The sequence below is a fragment of the Lepidochelys olivacea genome, assembly GCF_965140295.1.
Source record: "Lepidochelys olivacea isolate rLepOli2 genome assembly, chromosome: 24".
Taxonomy (NCBI): domain Eukaryota; kingdom Metazoa; phylum Chordata; order Testudines; family Cheloniidae; genus Lepidochelys; species Lepidochelys olivacea.
Window position 1 is genome coordinate 10966720 of NC_140434.1, and position 17051 is coordinate 10983770.

The 17051-nt window shown below is 48.3% G+C and overlaps 1 protein-coding gene across 1 annotated transcript in view; it reads left to right on the forward strand.

The window, feature by feature from the left end:
* Nucleotides 1-1028: 1028 nt before the first annotated feature.
* LOC311512379 (NACHT, LRR and PYD domains-containing protein 12-like) overlaps nucleotides 1029-17051 on the forward strand; it is a 34247-nt gene continuing 18224 nt past the window's right edge. Inside the window, exons 1-5 of the mRNA XM_084613588.1 lie at nucleotides 1029-1068; nucleotides 12521-12588; nucleotides 12949-13115; nucleotides 14875-15052; nucleotides 16449-16514. Coding sequence (XP_084469714.1) covers nucleotides 12555-12588; nucleotides 12949-13115; nucleotides 14875-15052; nucleotides 16449-16514 — 445 coding nt within the window. The 5' untranslated portion in view covers nucleotides 1029-1068; nucleotides 12521-12554. The remainder of the gene's footprint in view (nucleotides 1069-12520; nucleotides 12589-12948; nucleotides 13116-14874; nucleotides 15053-16448; nucleotides 16515-17051) is intronic.

Genomic DNA, 17051 nt, shown 5'->3' on the forward strand with positions numbered 1-17051 from the left:
TACAGAGGGACTGAGACAAATTAGAGGATTGGGCCACAAGAAATCTGATGATGTTCAACAAAGACACGTGCAGAATCCCGCACTTAGGATGGAAGAATCCCATGCACTGCTACAGACTAGGGACTGAGTGGCTAGAGAGCAGTTCTGCAGAAAAGGACCTGGGGGTTACAGTGGATGAGAAGCTGGATATGAGTCAACAGTGTGCCCTTGTTGCCAAGAAGGCCAATGGCATTTTGGGATGTATAAGTAGGGGCATTGCTAGCAGATTGAGGGACATGATCATTCCCCTCTATTCAGCATTGGTGAGGCCTCATCTGGAGTACTGTGTCCAGTTTTGAGCCCTACAATACAAGAAGGATGTGGAAAAATTGGAAAGAGTCCAGCGGAGGGCAACGAAAATAATTAGGGGGCTGGAGCACATGACTTATGAGGAGAGGAGGGAACTGGGATTATTTAGTCTGCAGAAGAGAAGAGTGAGGGGGGAATTTGATAGCGCTTTCAACTACCTGAAAGGGGGTTCCAAAGAGGATGGATCTTAACTGTTCTCAGTGGTAGCAGATGACAGAACAAGGAGTAATGGTCTCAAGTTGCAGTGGGGGAGATTTAGGTTGGATATTAGGAAACAGTTTTTCACTAGGAGGGTGGTGAAGCACTGGAATGCGTTACCTAGGGAGGTGGTGGAATCTCCTTCCTTAGAGGTTTTTAAGGTCATGCTTGACAAAGCCCTGGCTGGGATGATTTAGTTGGGGATTGGTCCTGCTTTGAGCAGAGGTTGGACTAGGTGACCTCCTGAGGCCCCTTCCAACCCTGATATTCTATGATTCTATGACATGACTGAGCCCAGTCTCCTCCAGCTCAGCTGGCAGTCATCCCCTTGCTTTAGGAGCCCTGTTTGACTCCACATAACTTAAATATCTGTGAGGGGGCATGAGTGTGTGTGTGTGTGTGTGTCTGCACAGAGGCGGGGTTTTCCTCCTCCAGGACTTCCTTCCTGGAGTCTGGCAACCCATACGGTACAAGTCTGGGAGCATATGCTGCAGACGGTGCTGCCTCCCTGGAGCCTGCAAAGTAAGTGACAGGATTTCCTGGGGCTCTTCCCACTTCCCAGTCCAAGGGGAAGAGCTGGGATCAGATGAGGGGGGCAGAATCTCCCCAAACTGCAGCTTTCTGAGTGTGAGGCGGAATAAAAATGAAAGTGAAAGTGATGGGTTGGGCGGGAGGAGGTTCTGCCGGAGGGGCTGGGGGTGGGGTGTCTGGCTTTTCCATTCCACCTGAGATCTTGGCAAGAGCTCAGCCGAGGAGCCTGTTCCCCAGAATGTGCCTGAGGGTTCTCCACAGGGGCCCAGACCTACAACCAGCCCCAGAACTCACTGGAGTCGCCTGCTTGTGCCGGGGCAGACTTTGACCTCCTAACAGGAAGTCTGCAGTTTTTGCACAGCTGGTCCAATGACCCGTAAGTGATCAGCTCAGTTTTCACTGCCAGAGGCTGCTGCCTGTTGAGCTGGTTCATGTGCCCATGCGCATGAAAGATAAGCCCTGCAGTTTGGGGCTGGTACAGGCAGGGTCTCCTCTCTGCACACTGACCAAACCTCCCATCCGCTGTGCTCAGTGTCTCAGGTTTTGGCTGTGGTGCGGAGTTAATTCGAGCTATAATTCAAGTGCTGCCCCTAATCTGAGTCCAGTCCACACACAAACCCTTCATTCGAGAGCAGTGGTGCTTTTAACTGGAGCTGGCTGGCCCGTCAGGTCATGGGCGGCCTGTGACCTGCCCGTTGGGGGAGGCTAGCCCTCGGCCCCTCCCCTCCCTCTCCCCCTCCCCTTCTGCCCCCCCTACCCCGCAGGAGCCTAGAGCACCCCCGGTGTGCCAGGCAGCCAGCCCCGGAGCGCTGGGTGGCATGGCTGCAGCGGCCCCAGCCCTGAAGCGCCAGGCGGCCAGGCAGCAGGGTCTGAGCGTCAGGCAGGCAGTGCAGCCCCATAGTGTTGTCAATTTAGCTACTTTGTCACTAGATTTAGTGACTTTTTGGTTTCCCTAGCGAGAAAATAAGTGTCAAAGTGACCAGTGACAAATCTAGCGACTTTCGCTGCCAATTACAGTGACATTCAGAGAAAGAAGTCACCAATATGTATAGTCATAACATAATTCACAAGCAGCTCGATAGTGGTGATAAAATCCATTCCACGCTCTTCTTACTACATTCTGCTGCACACCAAGTCAATGTCATTATGTCTCAATTGAGCATGTCCTCAGAAGGAATCGCATTCCAGGACTTCTTGGGCTGAGATCACAGTAATCTGCAGGCGAGGAAAAGAAGTTTGTGGAGGCTAATTGAATACTTTGCTAAAGCCAGGCGCACTTTGGAGAGAGCAGCACATTAGCCAGGGCTTGTTTTTACCCAAATGTTCTTTCTCGCTGCTCCGTAGTAGGTAGCACAGCCTGTGATGCAGGGAAAGATGGGTAATGAAGCGGGCTGGGTGGACGAGGCAGGTTAGCCAGTGAGGAGAGCCGCATGGATGGAAGGTGGGGTGGGATGAGACAGGGCCCTGTGCCCAAGGGGATGGGGGTCACCGTGCCTCCAGGAATGAAGCCCTTATTACAGGATCAAAGGTGGAGCTAGCTTGATTTCAGTTCCCCTTTACTCCTTCCCCTGGCTCTGGGCCCAACTGTTTTCAGAAATGAAACCCTGGAAGTGGGCGGAAGGGGTCTGGCAAGTGGATTTTTGTTTTTAAATCTACTTTCTTGGCTCTCTGCAGTGCTGAGCTCAGGCCAGGCGAATGCCCTCTTCCCCCTGGCTCTGGGCTCTCCCTTTCACTAACCTGTTGGGTCAAATCCAGGGTGGCAAGAAAGAGTCGGCTGAAATTAAGCAACCCCAGCCAGCCTGGGCTGCAGTGTACAGAGAATCCTTCCCAATCAGCAGAGGGCTGCAGTTTCCTTCCCAATCAGCAGAGGGTGACCTTCTGATGATGACAATGTACTGGTGTAGTTGCTGCTGGTGTGCAGCAGAATGTAGTAAGAAGAGCATGGAATGGATTTTATTAACACTACTGAACTGCTTGTCAGTGATTTTAGAACATTGCAAGCTCTCCCAGAGGCTGGGTCTCCAGCCCCGTCAGGTCACGCAGACTGCTAGTTTCGTCGATATAAGAGATCTCAGGTTGCCGTGTTGACCTTTTGTTCATAGTCCTCCAGTTTGTCATGCACCTTCTGGTACAGCACAGAGCTGTGATAGTTTGTTGTTGTCGTCAAGGTTCCTTCCCCACTCTGAACTCTAGGGTACAGATGCGGGGACCTGCATGAAAGACCCCCTAAGCTTATTCTTACCAGCTTAAGTTAAAAACTTCCCCAAGGTACAAACTTTGCCTTGTCCTTGAACAGTACGCTGCCACCACCAAGTGTTTTAAACAAAGAACAGGGAAAGAGCCCACTTGGAGACGTCTTCCCCCAAAATATCCCCCCAAGCCCTACACCCCCTTTCCTGGGGAAAGCTTGATAATAATCCTCACCAATTGGTACAGGTAAACATATACCCAAACCCTTGGATCTTAAGAACAATGAAAAATCAGTCAATTAAAGAAAAGGTAAAAGACTCACCTCTGTAAAATCAGGATGGTAAATACCTTACAGGGTAATCAGATTCAAAACATAGAGAATATCTCTAGGCAAAACCTTAAGTTACAAAAAGACTCAAAAACAGGAATATACATTCCCTCCAGCACAGCTTATTTTACCAGCCATTAAACAAAAGAAAATCTTACACATTTTACTAGCTAGCTTACTTACTAACTCAACAGGAGTTGGAAGGCTTGCATTTCTGATCTGTTCCTGGCAGGAGCATCACACAGACAGACAGAACCCTTTGTTCCCCACCCCCAGATTTGAAAGTATCTTGTCCCCTCATTGGTCATTTTGGGTCAGGTGCCAGCGAGGTTACCTTAGCTTCTTAACCCTTTACAGGTGAAAGGGTTTTGCCTCTGGCCAGGAGGGATTTTATAGCACTGTATACAGAAAGGTGGTTACCCTTCCCTTTATAATTATGAGAGTTGTGTTCTCTCCCAAGGCCTGAAGCAGCTGGTCAATACCTGAGTACACAAGAAGGGAAGAATACTTTAGAAGAGCATGGAATGGTTTCTATTAACACTATTGAGCTGCTTGTGAATGATTTTGTGACTATACTTGCCTGGGTGTGTGTGTGTGTATATATAAACATTCTCTGTTGAATTCTCTGGGTATAATTCTCTGTAAACTTTGTTTGGTGACATTTTTTACTCCTTTTGAGTGCTTAAACAGCTACATCTAATGACTTTTCAGGGTTTGTTTGGTGACTTCCTGCTATGTGGAGTTGGCAACACTGACTTCCCCCCTTACCAAAACAAAACATTCCCCCAGCACGTTACACAAACACACTCCATCTAAATTCACATATGCCGGAGAGGGTTCCCCAAGCTCCCCACAGTTCTGAATGCCAGTCTCACAATTCCAACCATCACCAGCCCAGTCGGTGGAACCCCTTCTTCCTCTCAGCATTTGTGAGGGCTCTGAGCTCAGAGACTCTATTTCTCCCTCTTGCTCACTGAGCATCAGGATCAGGAGACCTCTGGTCTCCTGGGTGGCCAGCTGCTATTTCTCCTGGCAAGCCATCTGTAGTTCGCTTTCTGTGGCCTCCAGCCCCTCTGGGAGATCTCCAGTCCTCAGGATGGGAGCCATAAAACAGGCATCACCTGTTTTATTCCCAAACTTCCCTTTAGCCTAGTAGTCACTAGAAGGGAAAGCAACTCACAGTTTCCCAGAGGGTTACACAACAGTGGTAGAACTCTCAGTCTAGGGACTCAGTCATAGATTCCAAGGCCAGAGGGGACCATTGTCATCTAGTCTGACCTCCTGGATAACACAGGTCAGAGACCTGCCCCAAAATAATTCCTAGAGCTTTGAGAAAAACAGCCAATCTTGATTTAAAAATGGCCGGTGATGGAGAATCCACCACGACCTTGGGTAAATCGTTCCGGGGTTAATTACCTTCACTGTTAAAAATTTACACCTTATATCCAGTCTGAATTTGTCTAGCTTCAACTTCCAGCCATCAGATTGTGTTAGCCAGCGGGTCTCAAACTGTGGGTTAGGACCCCAAAGTGGGTCGCAATCCCGTTTTAATGGGGTTGCCAGGACTAGTGTTAGACTTGCTGGGACCCGCTGCCCGGGCCAAAGCCCGAGCCCTACCACGTGGCACTGAGGCCTGAGACTGAAGGCTTCAGCAGGTGGCAGGACTCAGGTTACAGGTCCCCTGCCTGAGGCTGAAGCCCTTGGGCTTTGGCTTTGGCCCCTCTGCCTGGAGTAGTGGGGCTCAGGCTTTGGCTGTGGCCCACCTGCCCGGTGCAGCGTGGCTCGGGCAGGCTCAGGTTTAGGTCCCCCCATCCTGGGGTCATGTAGTAGTTTTTGTTGCCAGAAAGGGGTTGCAGTGCAATGAAGCTTGAGAACCCCTGTGTTAGACCTTTCTCTGCTAGACTGAAAAAGTCCATTATTAAATATTTGTTCCCCATGTAGACACTTATCGACTGTGATCAAGTCTCCTGTAAACATTCTCTATGTTATGCTAAATACAGTGAGCTCTTTGAGTCTATCACTGTAAGGCAGGTTTTCAAATCCTTTAATCATTCTTGTGACTTTTCTCTGAACCCTGTCCAATTTATCAACATCCTTCTTGGATTGTGGGCACCAGAACTGGATGATTTTGTGTTTTCTTTCAGGTCATTGATAAAAACATTAAATGGCCAAGTAGGGCCAAGAACTGATTCCTGCGGGACCCTACTGGAAACATACTGGCTCAATGACAATCCCCTATTTACTGTTACATTTTGAGACCTATCAGTTAGCCAGTTTTTAATCCATTTAATGTGCCATGTTAATTTTATATCGTTCTAGTTTTTAATCAAAATGTTGTGCGATACCAAGTCAAACACCTTACAGAAGTCTATGTATATTACGTCAACATTATTACCATTATCAACCAAACTCATAATGTCATCAAAAAAAGATGTCAAGTTAGACAGTGTCAAAGCTGAATCCCAACTCTGTCACTCTGAGTGTAGAAGTGGGGCCCGCAAGGATTTTAAAAATTAATACTGGCCACTCCAGGCTTGTATTAAACTCCCAAGGTTACAGTTTTTCTCTGACCCTGGCTTGGTAAATGCTGACACCACCCAAATGCAAAAAACCCAAACCCTTTGAATCCAGGAAGGAGCACTTGGGAATTTCTCCCTGTGGGGTACCCTCAAGCCCTTTCACCCCCCCTCCGGGGAAGAGCTGAGAAAGAAAACAAAGGAAATTAGCTGTGGTTATCAGCTAATCAAACAACATGCACAAACCTCTTGGGACACCAAAAATCCAATCCTGTTTTTAAAAGAGGTAAATTTTATTAAAAACAAAAAGAAAGAAAATACATTTGGAACATAGGCTTTTTTAGGGCTAGATTTTAAAAGAGCAATTCCAAAAATCAAGCACCCAAAATAGCTTTCTTGGGGGTTCAGCTTAAAGGTTACAAGCAAACAAAAGCATCTGGGGCTAGCACAGAGGAGTTCACAAGCCAATATGAAATAAAAGAAATAACCCTAATTGCGTCTAGCTAAACATTCTGATCTACTTACACATTTTGAGTTCAGATAAGTAGTTCTAGGCATGATCTGATGATTTATGATCATACCCAACTTAAGCTGCTTATAGCATGGCTGCTCTTCCTCCAGCCCAGAGAACAACAGACAAAGGGAAAGTTTCTTTCCCAGCTTTAAAAAGTTCTACCTTCCAATTGGCTCTTTTGGCCAGGTGCCCACTTTTTTTCTTTACCTGGGGGACTTTTTAACCCTTTACAGGTAAAACAAGTAAAGAACAGCTACCAAGAGGGATTTTACAGCTAACTGGTTGGGTGGGTGTCCATCAAAGGGAGCTATCACCCTCTTTATTTATCACAGATAGAATCTACTTTCCATAAATCCATGTTGACTTGCATTAATTACATTAGCCTTTTAAAATTCTTTATTAATCGAGTCCCATATCACCCGCTCCATTATCTTGCTGTGGATTGATGTCATGCTGACAGGCCTATAATTACCAGTGCCATCCCATTTACCCTTTTTTAAAAATTGGCACAACATTAGCTTTCTTCCAGTCTTCTGAAACTTCCCCAGTGCTCCAAGACTTATTGAAAATCAACATTAATGGTCCAGTAAGGACCTTAGCCAGCTGTTTTGAAACTCTTGGATGCAAGTTATCTGGACCTGCAGATTTAAAAATATCTAACTTTAGTATCTCTGTTTAACATCCTCCAGAGATACTAGTGGAATAGAAGGAGTGTTATCACCATGTGATGAGACTATATAATCTGTTTTTTCCCTAAGTACAGAACAGAAATATTTATTAAACACTTCTGCCTTTTCTGCATTATTATTGTTTCTAATATATTAAAAATACCATTGTCAGCATTCTTTTTGTTTCTAATATATTAAAAAAAATCATAGAATCATAGAATATCAGGGTTGGAAGGGACCCCAGAAGGTCATCTAGTCCAACCCCCTGCTCGAAGCAGGACCAATTCCCAGTTAAATCATCCCAGCCAGGGCTTTGTCAAGCCTGACCTTAAAAACCTCTAAGGAAGGAGATTCTACCACCTCCCTAGGTAACGCATTCCAGTGTTTCACCACCCACTTAGTGAAAAAGTTTTTCCTAATATCCAATCTAAACCTCCCCCACTGCAACTTGAGACCATTACTCCTCGTTCTGTCATCTGCTACCATTGAGAACAGTCTAGAGCCATCCTCTTTGGAACCCCCTTTCAGGTAGTTGAAAGCAGCTATCAAATCCCCCCTCATTCTTCTCTTCTGCAGGCTAAACAATCCCAGCTCCCTCAGCCTCTCCTCATAAGTCATGTGTTCTAGACCCCTAATCATTTTTGTTGCCCTTCGCTGGACTCTTTCCAATTTATCCACATCCTTCCTGTAGTGTGGGGCCCAAAACTGGACACAGTACTCCAGATGAGGCCTCACCAATGTCGAATAGAGGGGAACGATCACGTCCCTCGATCTGCTCGCTATTCCCCTACTTATACATCCCAAAATGCCATTGGCCTTCTTGGCAACAAGGGCACACTGCTGACTCATATCCAGCTTCTCGTCCACTGTCACCCCTAGGTCCTTTTCCGCAGAACTGCTGCCTAGCCATTCGGTCCCTAGTCTGTAGCGGTGCATTGGATTCTTCCGTCCTAAGTGCAGGACCCTGCACTTATCCTTATTGAACCTCATCAGATTTCTTTTGGCCCAATCCTCCAATTTGTCTAGGTCCTTCTGTATCCTATCCCTCCCCTCCAGCGTATCTACCACTCCTCCCAGTTTAGTATCATCCGCAAATTTGCTGAGAGTGCAATCCACACCATCCTCCAGATCATTTATGAAGATATTGAACAAAACCGGCCCCAGGACTGACCCTTGGGGCACTCCACTTGATACTGGCTGCCAACTAGACATGGAGCCATTGATCACTACCCGTTGAGCCCGACAATCTAGCCAGCTTTCTACCCACCTTATAGTGCATTCATCCAGCCCATACTTCCTTAACTTGCTGACAAGAATACTGTGGGAGACCGTGTCAAAAGCTTTGCTAAAGTCAAGAAACAATACATCCACTGCTTTCCCTTCATCCACAGAACCAGTAATCTCATCATAAAAGGCGATTAGATTAGTCAGGCATGACCTTCCCTTGGTGAATCCATGCTGGCTGTTTCTGATCACTTTCCTCTCATGCAAGTGCTTCAGGATTGATTCTTTGAGGACCTGCTCCATGATTTTTCCAGGGACTGAGGTGAGGCTGACTGGCCTGTAGTTCCCAGGATCCTCCTTCTTCCCTTTTTTAAAGATTGGCACTACATTAGCCTTTTTCCAGTCATCCGGGACTTCCCCGGTTCGCCACGAGTTTTCAAAGATAATGGCCAATGGCTCTGCAATCACAGCCGCCAATTCCTTCAGCATTCTCGGATGCAACTCGTCCGGCCCCATGGACTTGTGCACGTCCAGCTTTTCTAAATAGTCCCTAACCACCTCTATCTCCACCGAGGGCTGGCCATCTCTTCCCCATTTTGTGATGCCCAGCGCAGCAGTCTGGGAGCTGACCTTGTTAGTGAAAACAGAGGCAAAAAAAGCATTGAGTACATTAGCTTTTTCTACATCCTCTGTCACTAGGTTGCCTCCCTCATTCAGTAAGGGGCCCACACTTTCCTTGGCTTTCTTCTTGTTGCCAACATACCTGAAGAAACCCTTCTTGTTACTCTTGACATCTCTTGCTAGCTGCAGCTCCAGGTGCGATTTGGCCCTCCTGATATCATTCCTACATGCCCGAGCAATATTTTTATACTCTTCCCTGGTCATATGTCCAACCTTCCACTTCTTGTAAGCTTCTTTTTTATGTTTAAGATCCGCTAGGATTTCACCATTAAGCCAAGCTGGTCGCCTGCCATATTTACTATTCTTTCGACTCATTGGGATGGTTTGTCCCTGTAACCTCAACAGGGATTCCTTGAAATACAGCCAGCTCTCCTGGACTCCTTTCCCCTTCAATTTAGTCCCCCAGGGGATCCTGGCCATCCGTTCCCTGAGGGAGTCGAAGTCTGCTTTCCTGAAGTCCAGGGTCCATATCCTGCTGCTTACCTTTCTTCCCTGCGTCAGGATCCTGAACTCAACCAACTCATGGTCACTGCCTCCCAGATTCCCATCCACTTTTGCTTCCCCCACTAATTCTACCCGGTTTGTGAGCAGCAGGTCAAGAAAAGCGCCCCCCCTAGTTGGCTCCTCTAGCACTTGCGCTAGGAAATTGTCCCCTACGCTTTCCAAAAATACTATGCACCGCTGTATTGCTCTCCCAGCAGATATCAGGAAAATTAAAGTCACCCATGAGAATCAGGGCATGCGATCTAGTAGCTTCCGTGAGCTGCCGGAAGAAAGCCTCATCTACCTCATCCCCCTGGTCCGGTGGTCTATAGCAGACTCCCACCACTACATCACACTTGTTGCACACACTTCTAAACTTAATCCAGAGACACTCAGGTTTTTCTACAGTTTCGTACCGGAGCTCTGAGCAGTCATACTCAGCAATCCTTCTTATTGTCCTTAACTCTGCTGGCCAGAGATTTTTCTTTGAGTCCCTTATAACTTTTCTACAATTCCTAACTTCTGATTAATATTCATTACTGTCAACTTGCCCTTTTCCCCACTTGTTATATAGTATTTTTTTATTTTTATAGCTGCCTTCACTTCCCCTCTAAACCAAATCTTTGTTTAACCAGCCCAGCCTTCTTCCTCAGTTTTGGGATTGTGGCTTTTGGGGCAACTAGTAAGGTGTTATTAAATAATTCCCAATGATCATTCACATTTTTCTGATTACATTTTTCCTCCCAGCTGATCTGGCCCATAATTGTTTTTGTGAAATTGGCCCTATTAAAGTATGTATATTACTGGTCTGGACTTCATTCTGCTTGCATATTACAAATGTGTTCAAGTGATGATCACGAAGCTATCATTAATTTTAATTCTGAGATGGAAGTGTGGTTTAGTGGTTAAAGCAGGCAAAACTGGGGGTCAGGAAGCATAAGTTCTACTCCTTGCGCTGAGAGGGGAGTATGACCCAGCAATTAGAACAACTGTGATAAACGGCATAGGTCTGACAGATTTGTGCTAAGTGGATGAGGTTGGAATCCACCATCTCAGAGACCAAGGTTCTATCCCCTGCTGTGCTAGGAATGACCTGGTCCAACCCCACGGTTTATTTGTAAAATGCGGCGGCTGATGCTTTTCTGCCTCTGCACCACTGTGATGAACATGGTGATGCTTGTTCTTGTTTGGGAGGGGTCAGGCAGGAAGGAGAAGATGGTCACTTAGAGCTGTCAGGGGACAAGGTCAGAACTATTGGAGCTCTGACGATGCTGGCTCGACCCCCTGCTGAGCCTACAGAATTGGCTTGGCCCATGCCAAACTTGCCAACGTTGCAGAAGCCTGCGGGAACCAGGTTGCGAATTCACTCAGATGTGGAAACTGAGGGGGTATGTGCGGAACATTGTTGGCCAAGTCACCGTGATGGCGCAGTAGTACTTGGGGTAAGGCAGACATGCCTTCAGGTTGTCCCTTTTAACATCCTTTTCTCTAATGCTTTGTCCCCAATGCTCAATACAAATACTTGGCTTTGAGGAGGCTGCTGGTCATTAACACTGGTCACAGGCTCCTGAAGGGAAGATCCACAGGTGCCCAGAATCCAATTTTGCCTGACAGGTGTTAATGACTGGCACCTGGGGTAGCCTGACCTAGTCTTGGCCTAAGAGTGGAAGACTCCCGCAATTCCAACCTGTGATAGGCAAGTGGCCCAAGACCTGAGGTGAGTGCTCCCAGAGAAACCAGCAAGGGGAGAGAGGTTGAGCTAGTCTTGTAACCATGACAACCACTATTATGGTACAGGAGTAGAGGGTACGTACCATTTAGGTGTCTTAACTTTTTCATTTCCTTGTATTTGTGTCGGGACACCATGTGTAGATTACACAGAACCAGCAGAGTTTTCCCCAGGTTGTTGGATTAAGAAAAGCTCTCCAGCACAGCAACGGCTACTTCCAGGAAAAAGAGTAGCAGCCGTGTTAGTCTGTATTCGCAAAAAGAAAGATATGCATCTGAGGAAGTGAGCTGTAGCTCACGAAAGCTTGTGCTCTAGTGAATCGGTTAGTCTCTAAGGTGCCACAAGTCCTCCTTTTCTTTTTCCAGGAAAAAGCAGATCTTTGTGAAAGCGCCCAGATGGCACCAGAGCTCCACATTCATCAGGGGCATTTCATGAAGATCTTATTCTTGTGGAAGTAGCCACTGTTCTTTCTAAGTCCTTCCTCTACAGTGCAACACAAATGTTAGTGGCCTAGAAAAATCCACTCCCGGGTTGGATGGAGGGCACACTGTCAAAGCTGGCTGTACCCATTTGTGACTCTCTACAGTCTGTAGTATTTAAGCTAGAGGTAAGAGATGATCAGGAGCTCAAACGTCTGAGGGTTTGTCTACATGGGGAAATTTACTTGCATAATTTCACCACTGTCGTTATACTGGTATAACTCCCATGTGGACACTCTTAGTCTGCGATAACTACAAAGGCCCTACTGCCTGTTTACACGCCTCTGGCAGCAAACTGTAATGTGTGCCCCATGTAAAGCCCTTTCACACAGCCAGAGTGATGTGCAGGGGCCTTAATGTGAAAGAAAACCAGGCCTTATCTGCAAACTTTTAAAAAACTGAATAGAACTCAGAAACTAATTAACAGATTTCCTTGAAAGTCTTCAGACAATCCAAGCTTTATCCTGAGACTAGGGTCTGAAAAGCGGAAGTAGATACACATTTTCATACAAAACACAGAGGTAAAATTCCAGATGTAGATATGGCTGCTCCTCCCTTATGCTGAGCTATTAGCCTGGAGATGGAAGTGACGTTCCTTGCCTCTGTGTGACGTACATTTCCCTCTCCCTAGACTTCTCAGAGACATAAGAGCAGAAGTGAATAAAATGGCTTCCAACCAACGGGCTGCGGTGAGTGAAGGTGAGTGTGATTGATGGGCTCCTCTCATCATAAGCAAAGCAGCACTGCTCCTACAGACAGTAAAACTCAGTGCGGTTCCTGACAGCGCCTCCTGGGAAAGGCTGGGACTAGAACAGTGAGGGCATTGTAACAGCCCTGCTCCTGAACCATTCCCTGCAGCGCCTCCTGCAGGGAGAGGCTGGCACTGCAGTTACTGTGACCAATGCTCCTATATGATTCCTTAAAATGCAACCTTCTGGTAGAGGCTGCATCTGGAGTAGCTGTGATGTCTCGGATAAGGGTGCTAGTTATCAGTGAGTGGATATGAGCCCACCCCAAGCTATAAGTGCCATACTGTCTAAGTGCTGGTCTTCTCCACAGACAATATTGTAGCCTTCAGAAATCACATGGATAATTATTCATCCGGGGAGCTGAAGAAGCTGAGCGACCACTTCCGCCCCGACTTGGTCTACGTCATTGAGAATGACATTCTCACTGTGCTGGAGGAACTCACCAGCAGAGGTGTCGTCACTGCTCAGCAGGCCCAGGTACAGCACCGCTCACTGACCAGCAGGAAACCAGGAAAGGCCCTAGGTATTCTAGAACCTTAGAGCTCTCCCCATGGAGACCTGGTCGCTTGTTGGTGACAGGAGAGAGGCTAATGCTGGTTATGAGGTCCAGGGAGATATAACAACAGATACCAGAAACTGTAAACCACAAGCAAAGGTAAATACAGTGTAGAAGTGAGCACCCAAGCTGAGTGACAGAGATCTGCCCCCAGCTCATCATTATTGTAATTCATGGTTAATTGTAATCACACCCACACCCACACCCACCCCCTCATGCACAGACTTCATGTTGCCTTTTATGAGATCTCTTGTTCTGAACGGTTCCCTGGCTGGTGGGACACTGTGTTGTTCAGCCACTTTCCAGCTTTCAAATACCTCTAGGAGTGAGGGCTCTCAGCCTGGCCCTCCATTCTAGGCCTCTTTGCATCCGTCCATCAGATGTCTCTACAGGTGTGCAGAGAACAAAGATAACCCTTAATTACACTTCGAGCTGGCAAGGAGAAGGCACTGTAAGCATGATATTTGCCCCTGACCTCTTCTGGGAATGAAAATGCAGCGCAGCCCCCAATCTGCATTGATCTGAGGATAAATGCAATGGGGAATCATAGAATATCAGGGTTGGAAGGGACCTCAGGAGGTCATCTAGTCCAACCCCCTGCTCAAAAGCAGGACCAATCCCCAATTAAATCATCCCAGTCAGGGCTTTGTCAAGCCTGACCTTAAAAACTTCTAAGGAAGGAGATTCCACCACCTCCCTAGGCAACGCATTCCACTGTTTCACCACCCTCCTAGTGAAAAAGTTTTTCCTAATATCCAACCTAAACCTCCCCCACTGCAACTTGAGACCATTACTCCTTGTCCTGTCCTCTTCTACCACTGAGAATAGTCTAGAACCATCCTCTCTGGAACCACCTCTCAGGTAGTTGAAATTAGCTATCAAATCCCCCCTCATTCTTCTCTTCTGCAGACTAAACAATCCCAGTTCCCTCAGCCTCTCCTCATAAGTCATGTGTTCTAGACCCCTAATCATTTTTGTTGCCCTTCGCTGGACTCTTTCCAATTTATCCACATCCTTCTTGTAGTGTGGGGCCCAAAACTGGACACAGTACTCCAGATGAGGCCTCACCAATGTCGAATAGAGGGGGACGATCACGTCCCTCGATCTGCTCACTATGCCCCTACTTTTACATCCCAAAATGCCATTGGCCTTCTTGGCAACAAGGGCACACTGCTGACTCATATCCAGCTTCTCGTCCACTGTCACCCCAGGTCCTTTTCCGCAGAACTGCTGCCTAGCCATTCGGTCCCTAGTCTGTAGCTGTGCATTGGGTTCTTCCGTCCTAAGTGCAGGACCCTGCACTTATCCTTATTGAACCTCATCAGATTTCTTTTGGCCCAATCCTCCAATTTGTCTAGGTCCCTCTGTATCCTATCCCTGCCCTCCAGCGTATCTACCACTCCTCCCAGTTTAGTATCATCCGGGAGTCAGACATGAACCCAGATCTCTGCCACAACAACAAAACATCACCACTTTCACTTCCCCACCACTCTGCCCTGGCAGAGCCTTTCACTGCCCTTCTACCCAGGGGCCAGGTACTGTGTTGGTCACTTTTAAGAAGGAGCCCTTGGCCATGGGGCATTATGTCACGCTTCTGATTGCATTCTAGCTGCTACATTCCACCCTGCCATGGCAGGCAGCTTCTGACTCTTCCTCCTCTGGTGTCCCTCTGTGGTTTAGGATTACCATGACTGGGAGAGGAACCACGACTCAGCGAGCGCTGCAGAGAAGCTGGCAGATGACATTTTGGCTATGAACCAGGCCGCAGGGCTGGGTCTCTGGGAGTGTCTGTTTGCTCTGCAAAGCAGATGGGCTCACCCCAATCTCCATGGGATGGTGGAGGAAATCATTCAGAATGGTAATGTACCCATTGCACAGAATGGGGGACACATGAAGTGGGGGGCATAGGCGGTGGGTATAATAGGCAGCTGGTACCGTGGGATGCTGGGTTGCAGGTTTTTGCTTATTATTATGTGCCATGCAGACTCTGGGGCAGCTGAGGAGGCAGTATCTGCTATTCAGCTTCCTGGGTTCATCAGTCATCTCCTTGGACTCCAGGAAGATGACTGGTGAACCTGGGAAGCTGAGTAGCAGCTACCGCCTCTGCAGCCGCCCCGGAATCTGCATGGTGCATATAAAAAGCTCAGCGTTCTTCCGCTGGGTGGCTGGGGGTCACGGGACGGGAGGCATGCCGCATTTCTCATTCTTTGGCTGGCGCAGCTGGGGTTGTTGGGGATGGCCCAGGCCAGCTCAGGGCTGTTCAGGCTGGCTCAGGGCTGTGGCGGCTGGCCAGCATGACTTGGGCCAGCCCGGCTGGCTTGGGGCGGCTGGGTTGGCCTGGGGCCAGCCCAGTGCTCGGGTTGGCCGGCCAGTGTGGCTTGGGTTACTCGGACTGGACCATCTGGGGCCGTCCCGGGGCTAGGGTGGCTGAGGCCAGGCTGGGGCTGGGGTGGCTGGGTCCAGCCTGGGGTTGGGCCAGTCGGCCGGCATGGCTGGGGCGGCTCGTGCTGGACCGGCTGGGGCTGGCCAGTGTCTCGGGTCAGCCCTCCGGTGAGGCTGGGGCTGGCCTGGGGCTTGGGTTGGCTGGCTGGTGTGGCTCGGGCTGGCCCAGGCTGGCCAGTGCTTCTCCGGTGGTGGGAAGGTGTGGGGCTTGGGGTTCCAGCCACTGGCGGGACCCTCGTATGGAAGGGGTGGGGCCGGGGGGGGCTAGCCTCCCCGAAGGCTATGTGAGGGGGAATCCACAGGAATCATATGATCAAGTGACCAGAGAGCTGAGGAAAAGCGAGTGTGACCAGAGCTGGCCATAAGCAGAGAGAAAGAAGGATCTTTACAGAAGAGGGAACCCCTTTCGGATGGATAAAGAGCCTGTAGAGAGATTGCTGGGCAGAGAGCAGCTCCTACAGTGCAGTGATGAGACAGAAAAGAACAGCAAATAAATGGTCTGGAGACAGAGGAGTGTGTCCTGATCTCAGACACGGCTTCATGTCTGCACAAGGGTGGGAGCTGGTTTTACCAGCCATGTGGAGATGAGCCCAGGGTACCTGCGGTCTCTCTCTCATAGTAGGGAAGAAACAAGATTCAGTTGTAATAAATATAAAAGGGACACTCGGTGTTGCATTGCTGATGTTAAATAAAGAGGTAAAACTAAGATCCCAGAACAGTGAAATGTGATGGTATTAAGGCCATATTTGTAACAGTAACCCATGTTGCATAACAGTGTAGTCTGCTCCTTCTCTCTCTCTCTCTCTTTCTAGGTCAAAATTTGTTACAGGAAAATCTCCTGAATGAAAATGGGCATGCTCTTGATGCCGAACTGAAAGGTACCATGATGCAATTTCATCCCTGTTCATGCCAATAAAGGGCTCAGTCATGCCTTATAGGCACTGATCTGTACTGGGGTTGGGACAGAACTGCTTGACTCAGGGTCAGCTTCAGTGGGGCACAGCTCCACAGTGGTCCGAGGAAATACCCCTGTAGAGCATGCAGCTTACCCCCCACTGTGAGCCCAGCCATCTCTGCTAGCCAGGGCACCCAGAACAGGGCCATGGCCCTGCCTCCTCCTCAGCCCCTGTAGGGGTCTCATGTGTCCCAGAAGGTGCTAGGAAGGTGCAGGCAGCAGGAGGAGGAAGCTGGATAATTGTGCCATTACAACTGTGTTCAGCTGCTGTAGAGGTAGGAAGGCTTCTTACACCCTTTCCCCCTTGTGAAAGCGCAGAGCAGCTAGGCTCAACCTGGCTTAGCATGGATTGAACTGCTGGGGCTTCTCTGCTCTCCTTCAGCTACACCCGCAGCGGCAGTTCTAGGGATCCTTATCTTACAGGCACACGGAACAAGCTGTGGTGAAAATTAGACCTATT